Source organism: Camelina sativa, chromosome 7, assembly GCF_000633955.1.
Source record: "Camelina sativa cultivar DH55 chromosome 7, Cs, whole genome shotgun sequence".
NCBI classification, from domain to species: Eukaryota; Viridiplantae; Streptophyta; class Magnoliopsida; order Brassicales; family Brassicaceae; genus Camelina; species Camelina sativa.
In genome coordinates this window covers 5,959,762-5,968,669 of record NC_025691.1, presented here as the reverse complement: position 1 = coordinate 5,968,669, position 8,908 = coordinate 5,959,762, and the positions used below count along the sequence as shown (strand labels likewise).

General features: G+C 31.4%; 1 protein-coding gene and 1 pseudogene across 1 annotated transcript in view; both read right to left on the bottom strand.

Moving 5' to 3' along the window:
* Window positions 2,716-5,428, bottom strand: LOC104700460 (annotated as a pseudogene).
* LOC104700459 (vacuolar-sorting receptor 2) overlaps window positions 5,907-8,908 on the bottom strand; it is a 4,107-nt gene continuing 1,105 nt past the window's right edge. Inside the window, exons 2-13 of the mRNA XM_010415982.1 lie at window positions 8,162-8,573; window positions 7,783-8,063; window positions 7,617-7,705; window positions 7,456-7,525; window positions 7,302-7,385; window positions 7,142-7,218; window positions 6,981-7,062; window positions 6,808-6,890; window positions 6,633-6,699; window positions 6,432-6,560; window positions 6,242-6,348; window positions 5,907-6,134 (exon numbers count right to left, since the gene is read on the bottom strand). Coding sequence (XP_010414284.1) covers window positions 6,039-6,134; window positions 6,242-6,348; window positions 6,432-6,560; window positions 6,633-6,699; window positions 6,808-6,890; window positions 6,981-7,062; window positions 7,142-7,218; window positions 7,302-7,385; window positions 7,456-7,525; window positions 7,617-7,705; window positions 7,783-8,063; window positions 8,162-8,573 — 1,577 coding nt within the window. The 3' untranslated portion in view covers window positions 5,907-6,038. The remainder of the gene's footprint in view (window positions 6,135-6,241; window positions 6,349-6,431; window positions 6,561-6,632; window positions 6,700-6,807; window positions 6,891-6,980; window positions 7,063-7,141; window positions 7,219-7,301; window positions 7,386-7,455; window positions 7,526-7,616; window positions 7,706-7,782; window positions 8,064-8,161; window positions 8,574-8,908) is intronic.

The following is an 8,908-nucleotide window of genomic DNA, read 5'->3' as shown; positions in this document are numbered from 1 at the left end:
ATATCAAAGTCTAGTAATATTATTACATTAATAATAATTTTAGGGGAAATTAGAAATAATTGAATTATTCTCGCATTATTTAACTAAATGTCAATTATTTATAAATTTCCTTACCATTCATTTAGCCAATAATTTTTAAAAAGTTTTAGATATTTTTTGGGGGAACTGACGAAGAAACATTATAATCCTTATAAAATAAAATAAAAAGTAGAACATCTATAAATTAATACTCGGTAAATTAATAATCTCTATAAATTAATAAATTTATTCGGTCCCAAATTGGACTAATGTAATTTTGGACATAATTCGATAATATAATAAAATAATATTTTTTTTGAAAATCTTTTGTTAATATATAGTCCCATCAATAATATGAATTAATAATTATATAAAATTATCTAAATATATGTATATATGTACACATTCATTTTTATTAGAATTTATTTTTAATATTTTTACTATATAAAAATCTTAGAGTACTATCTTCAAAACATGATAATTTTATTTTTATTTTAATTGATTTTCTAAAAATATTAATTATAACGATTAAATTTTATTTTTAAACTTTTTTTTACCAAATTAGGAAAGTATCTTTATAAATTAATAATTATTAATTTATCGAGAAATGAAGACCTCTATAAATTAATAGAATTTCATAGTCCCAACATTATTAATTTATAGAGGTTTTATTGTATGTAGTTTTGTTGCCGTTTTGAATGGATAATATATAATCTACAAAGTTTAGAATACATATTCTGATTTTTTTTTTCACATCCTGAATTTAGAATGTGTATTATACATTGTATATGTTCTACAAAAACTTGAAAAGTATTCTACACAATCTACATGTTCTACAAAATTTAGAAATTATTTATGCTCTACGGATATTAGAATACTAATTTCTATGAAATTTAGAATACATTTTCTATAGTTTGCTCTTTATTCTATAAAAACTATAACATATTTTCTAACATTTACTCATGTTCTAAAATTGTTCGAAAGCCTTTTGATTTCCTATATATTCTACAAAAGAATAGAAAACAAATTATGTGTTATTTAGAATTATATAACATTTATGAAAGAAAAATATAAAACAAAGATTTTGAAGAATAATATGAAAAACGTTATTTGGTTTGGAGTTATTTAAGAAGAGGATATAACAGTTATGAAAGATCAACTTTTATGAGCAAGAGAATCGGAAAACAAATTGTTTTGTTATTTTCAAACTATAATGTTGTAGTATACTCTATAACATGACATAAAAAAAACCAAAAAACTCTATAAGTTTTCAATTTCCAAAAAATATGCATAATTTTAGTTTTGAAAATCTTATAGATTGTTAAAATACGACTATTAATGTCATTAAATCATTTATATAAGCGAATTTATCTATTATACTTGTAATTTTCATCAATAAAGTTTTCTATATATTAAAATTTTAGTTCTGAAACTATAAAATTATAACAACCAAATACTAACTTATTGTTTATAAAATTGTCTCAGTCATATTTTTCAAGAATTTTTAACAATTAAAAGTACTTTATAACAATTATTTTATAGTATAAATTGAGATAATTTATTATAAAATACCAGATATTAATAAATTTTCACTATAAATTAATAAACTACCATGGTCCCAACATTATCAATTTATAGAGGTTTCTGTTAAGTGTATTTTTTTTTTTTGCTTTATATATTCTCCAAATTGTTTTTAGAAATAAATGATTTTTTTTTTTGAAAAATCTTAATAGTTCCGCAAGATATTCAAAAATATGAGGATATAATGGAGTTTCAATGATATTAAAACATATATGACCAAATATAAATATAGAATGCATAGATGGATAATAATTCAATTATTTATCTTTTCCAAATTTTCCATAAATTTATTACATTTTTGTTATTTTTGTTAAACGGTGTTGTGGAGGCACGCGTTAAATCTTCAAAGCCTCTGATTCAGAATGTAAGACGAACTTTATCTTGATTTGGTGCACAAAAGATTCACCGGTAAGACACGTTAATCTTTGTTTTATATTTTTTAACATTTACTCATTTTCTAAAATTGTTAGAAAGCATTTTCTTTTGATTTCCTATATATTCTACAAAAAATAGTAAGCAAATTCTGTGTAATTTAGAATTAGAGAACATTTATGAAAGAATATAAAACAAAGATTTGAGGAATAATATGAAAAAAAATATTTGGTTTGGAGTTATTTAAGACGATAGAACAGTTATGAAAGATCAACTTTTATGAGCAAGAGAATCGAAAAACAAATTGTTTTGTTATTTTCAAACTATAATGTTGTAGTATACTCTATAACATGTCATTAAAAAACCCAAAAAAACTCTATAAGTTTTTCAATTTCTAAAAAATATGCATAATATTCATTTTGAAAATTTTATAGATTGTTAAAATACAACAATTAATGTCATTAAATCATTTATATAAGTGAATTTATCTATTATACTTGTAATTTTCATCAATAAAGTTTTCTATATATTAAAATTTTAGTTCCGAAACTATAAAATTTAGAACAACCAAATACTAATCTTATTGTTTATAAAATTGTCTAAGTTAATATTTTTCAAGAATTTTAACAATTAAAAATACATTTGTAAATTATTAATAATTATTTTATAGTATAAATTGAGATAATTTAGTAATTTATTATAAAATAGTAGATATTAATAAATTATCACTAATAAAATGCCATGGTCCCAACATTATCAATTTATAAAGGTTTTACTTAAAGTGTATTACTAACTTTTACTCACATCCATTACATTACACAATCAAACTCGTTAGTCACCAAGGACTTTTCTCACATCTCTTTCTGAAGTCTCTTCGTCTGATTCATCAGAGGCTTCTTCACTCTTTTCTTCTTCTTCCTCCTCTTCATCCTCCTCGTCTTCAGAGATCTCTTTTGCGTAATCGTTCCTTGGATGATATTCAGCTGAGAGTCACACAAATACACATCAATAAAAATATTAAGTATTCCTTCTTTCTTGACTTTTGGTTTCTACAACACAGAGTGAAACCATGAATCAACAATGCCAATCATACTTGTTTTCAATGTTATTATAGAAAAAGTAAATGCCACATAACCAGAACTACGAATGTCTACGAAGTTAAAGAAGAGTGGAGATAAGTATATGGATGATAAAAGTGTACCATTTGAATAATCAGAGTCGTAGTCTGATTCATCAGGTCCATCGCAGAAGTCTTCTTCATCCTCGACTATAACACTGTTAAGAAAAAAAACATCAACCCAAATCCGCAGGTGACTGACACAAAAGACAGACGGAATAAAGTGAAGAAATACGCACATAGGAAACTGGTTCTTGGAATTATCTACGCTGATATCCATCTCTTCGTTCACAGCATAATAATCATAAACGTATTCTTCAGTGTGACTACAATGTATATCAGCTTCAATCTCTTCAGCTGCTGTTGGAATACACTCTCTAAGGAGAGGCAAGAAACTAGCAAGCATTTTCTGGTCCTCCAAGGAGGTAAACCTAGATGAAGAGAGTCGCACTTTCAAATACTGTGTTTCTTCAACCACAGCTAAACTAGTTCTGACTATGAGGATCTTAATTACAAACACATATTACTAGAGAACTTACTCTGGTGCATTGTCTCGTCTTTCTTCAGCATCAACACGAATGACGTCAAAGAAATGACACCTATCATGGATGCCTTCATTGTTTCCCTTCCTACTCCTCCATATTTGCTGAAACCGAGCATTCTCTGCAGCAATCTAACATACATTAGAACTTTTGATTAAATGATTACCCAAGTCTCAAGTTAGCTATGTAAAAATGGTATTACATCTTCTCCTAAGATGTTAATCTCAGAGAAACTGTTAAAGAATGTACCTGTTGATGTTGTACAGCTTTGGTCAGGAGTTGTTCTTTTCTCTACAGGCAAGAAAGAAAAGGAATTTAAACCATCATTCGAGCATCAGTCAAGAGATATAGAATCTGGAATCAGGACTAAATCAAAATGAAACCAAGATACATTGTATTTCTTGAACGCAATTCTCCGCTCCTCAAACTTCCCTTTACCGCAACTTTTCTCATTAAGATCAGACTCCTGCAGACACAAAATGATAGACTATAAGAACATACAAACAACAACAATAACGTGAAGGGTTTTGTAGTTTAACAAGACTAAGAAAGTTCGCTCACAAAGAAAGAGTGGATAATGTCAACCGTGGTTTTAGAGTCCGTGACTGTCTCCAAATGCTGCACTAGCACCTTCTTCGGTTTCACTTCTTCTGCCACAGAAGAACCTATAAAACAATACTGAAGCTTCAGCGAGTCCAAACCATAATCATACAAGTACAAAAATCCAGATATAAAATAGGGTTACCTCTCTTGCTTGAATTTGAAATAGATAGCTTTGAAAAATCCAGAGTCGGCCGTTTGAGTGGTCTTTCATTTATCTCCAACCCTAAACACCAAAACAATATTAGTTTTTCCCTGTCCGCACAAAAGCTACAGACAAAGATCCAAGAGAATTACTACCAAAGACCAAGGGAAACAAACAGAGCACATAGAGCAAAGAGAGAGAGAAGAAACTTACAGAAAGCATCTAGCAGAGACTGTCCCACTTTTCTCTTAACTCTAACAATTACAGGCTTTTCTCCTACCTCATTTTTTTAATTAGAAGAAGAGCTTTCCCCGGCCGCATCCATGGTGAAAAACCGGTGCTACTTGGATAAATCCTCAGCCCACTAAATGGTTCGTTCTAAACATTAAAAGAAAACAAATATAGACAACTGAATATCATTCGTTTAAATAGGAGTCTGGAGATTCATAAACTAAAATCAAAGAGCAACAACAATCCACACTCAGGTTAAACCAAGAACAATATCACTTTGGTTACTGACTTACATTCACAATTTGGATCAGTCAGAGAGTGATGAAACTTGAGAGAGAACAAGCAAATGAAAATGAAACACATAAACAAACCATTGAATCAGTTTATAGTTAAGAACACTGAACACATATAGCCCACTCAACTACAAAAGTATATGCATTTTCTTATTTAAAAAAAAGGCGAAACAAAGTCTATGCTCTACTATGGAAACCAAAAAAAAAATAGTGTAAAACCCACAAGATTATTTCACAGGACACCATAGCACAGGTGAAATGTAAAAAAGTGACAATTTTGCAGACATAAATCAAGAACCCTCTTCGTAGAGATTTCTCAAAGACAATTTACTTGAGTCCATAGCCGCCCCCCGAGGAATTAATGTGTCATAAGGAAGAAACAAGGGAAGAAACTGTACCTTTCGATTTCAAGGAACTGGGTGTTCGGAGATGTCCAAACTATAGAGATTAAGACGTTGTCGGAGAAGAGATCACTCGAGATTACACCACTCGATTTCAGTGAGAGATTTGTTGAGTGCAGAGGAAACGATTCGGGAGTGNAAAAAAAAAAAAAAAAAAAAACGATTTGGAAGAAGAAACAAAACGTGGTCGTTTCTTGTTTTGAAACGACGTCGTTTTAGATTCCCGATCATTCGACCAAAAAAATATTAAGGATAAAAAAATTCAGAAATCTCACTTGTAATAAAATTTGGTTCAATCCGCATAATTTACAAGGGATTAATACAATTTTTTTTTTTTTGTTATAAAGTTTTAGACTTTTTTCTATTTGAACTTCATGAAAAGAAGGAAAAAAAAAATCTTGCTCAATCCAAATATTTACAACTTACAAGGATAACTATAAATCTTTAGCTTTGTTTTAATTATGCAGGATGCATTGTTAACTGTTAAGTACGCACTTACTTAATTTTGTGTGTACATGATGTTTTTATTAATAAATGAATAATTAACACCAAAAGTATAACAAAATTATAAAACCGGTCCATCTCATGTTATCAGATGGACTTGACTAATATGGTTTTATAGTGCGTGATCTATGATATATAAAGAGAGAAAAATAAAGACTTGTAATCAAAACGTAGCAACTCTCTATATAAGTTTGTGATGTTGATCAGAGCGAAGACTTTTTTGTGTTTTTGTTCTTACAACTCAAGTTGAGAAGAAGGTTGACCGTTAGGATTATTATCAAGAGGCATGTATTGCGCCATTATCGCTCTTATCTCCGAGTCCATATATGTCTGCACATATACACACACCAATCAGTTAATTAAAACATATATAACATAATCCAAATCCAATATTAATGAAAAAGTATTATAACGTCTCGAGATATATATAAAAATACCCGGATTCTGTATTTATAAATAGTATAAGCTCCTAGAGCAGCTGCACTAAGTCCCATGAATATTATCCATATCACTCCCCAGCTTACATCTCCTCTTGCATCCTTGTCTGTACACAGTTTTAATGATTAAGGGATGATGATTTATTTATTGCAAATGAATGATGGATGTGTAAAATTAAAATATATGTACTTATGCAAATGTCGTGCTCTCTTATGTAAAGTAAGCTTCCACTGCAGCTACATTCATAGCTTCCCCATGTGTTTTTGCATTTGCAATCGCGACATTGACACGCTGTTTTCTCCTCACACTCATTCACATCTGCATTTCCGTACGTCAACATAATTTGATTCCAAATCTCTTTGTGTTTCCATAGTTTAATCTAATTATTACCTTGACAGTCTTTTAGCCCATCTCCTTTGAATCCAGGAGGACACTTGCATCCTTTCGAATGATCATCCTAGCAACAACATAAAATAATAATAATGATAATAATAAATCATATTTCTATAAGTAGGAAATGTCAAAACAGAATTATGATAATTAGTCGAGAGATTTGAAAGATTACACGGCAAGCAGAATATGTTTTTCCCATTTGAGTTTGTTTCCAACATCCTCCATTGTTTATGCCACAACGTAGTGCTCCCGAAGCTACAATTTTTAAATTTAGACATGTGAAGCTTATAGAATATAGATTGAGATTTAAGAAAATTAGCATATTTATAGTTGACCATTTTTTACCTTCACAATGTGTGTAACCGTCGCCGAGAAACTTAACACCTTGAACAATGGGACATTGACATACTCTTCCTCTAAAGGTGTCCTACAATATTACAGTAAAATATATTCTCATTTTAAGGCTTGAGATAATTGTAACAAAACAAGAGTAATTGTTTTTGTACCCTGCAAGCTGAAATGTTGGTTGTTTTATCCTCCCAACACCCTCCGTTATTTTGTAAACACTCATTGGTTCCTATGTCTGCCCAAAACATACAAGTATCAAATCCAGATGTTAAAAATAATGAACCAAATGGAAAATGTCCAATAAGTAAAAAATAAAACCTTCGGTTAAACAAATGGGTGGCTCGGTCGTCTCACGAAATCCTGAGCAAAGGGCCTTAAGCACGGCCGATCTCTGTAACTTCCCTGTAACAATGAGACATAAATTTTTTACTACATTTTGAGTGGGACATTTAAATTTATTCTTTCTCCTAACCTCTATATTGTCTATTGTTTATCACAATGGTTGGTAGTATCGTTACATCTCCTCGTGAGCCTTTTCCAACCTAAAAAAATTACCAATGAATGAAAATGTTTAGACTTTTAATAGTTTGAATGCTTACATCTCTTATAAAAAATAAAAATAAAGAAGCTAACTTGTGCATGTTGTTCTTCTTTAAGAACAGGATTTTCGGTATTTGCTTCAATGTCTCCGATGCACTGATCAATTTTCTTCACATCAACTCCTACTCCAAAAAAAAAACATATAATAAGATCTCAAGACATGAAAAGTAAAATTAAATATGCCAAGATGTTAGGTTACCAAGAGAGTGAATGACTTGATCAGCACATTTCTTGTTGTACTTCTCCTCTTTCATGGGACAACGAATGGCAAAGTCAGTGACATAATCCCACCAAAGCCAAGGCTTCCCACTTTCATTAGTCACTCTAAAGAAGCACGCTTGGCGTAAATTTTGAACAATCACGTCTTTCCCATTGTATCCTCTCGAGAAATCTTGTTCAGGGTCAGGAGCACAATACCTTCCGCCATTAATGCATTGTGATTTACATTGTCTGCTTGCGAGAAATGCTTCAGGACAATACCTAAATTAAATATATAGAACGTTCAAAATTGTAATCTTATCAGTGTGTCGAATCTTAATATATAGGCATATAAGACGAGAGGATAATAAGTGAAATACCAAGTGATGTAGTGGGGAGTGAAGCGAGTATAGCCTCCTTTCTCAAGAATTTGAGCAGCTCCTTTGAACCTTTTTAGAAACTGGATTTGTGCATCACATTTGGGTCCACATTCATCATTGCTGTTGGTCCATAGCTCGTAGGCTACCCGGTCATTCGGATGTGGAAGAGCCTCCCGCCAGTCTAAACTTATATGAACAGGCTCACCGTGAGCTATGGCCGTTTTGATGGCACTCCCTAGAGATCTGCTCACCAGTGCTGAAGGAATTGTGATATTTTGTAGGTAATCTGCATCTGTCGTCTCATCCTCTGGTGCATCCATGGTGATGAGTTGCTCGGGCCTGTTATCTGCCACCAAGATGGTCGCGGCACCTGCTCTTTGTGCATTCCATGCCTTCAAAGTGAAGTAACAGTCTGAGACAACAATATATCAACATTAGGTGTCTTGTCTCAAAAGTAACCTCTTACGAGTTTCTTGTGTAATAAGTTTTGCTTTTAATTGTAATGAAATAATCAAACAGGCAAAGAAAATGACCTCCTCGGTCAACGAGAACGAATGTGGGCAATCCAGCGACTCTAGATCTAAAAGAAATGTCGAAATCGTCGAAGTTCTTGCAAGCCTTTTGGTTAGCTTTGGGATAAAGCACCGCACCAGACATGCTTCCGCCGTACTGAGGGACACCAAAGTTTCCAAGGGCGCATTCGTAGACTCCTCTGATGGACTCTGGCGAAGTCACTCTGAGGTTGTT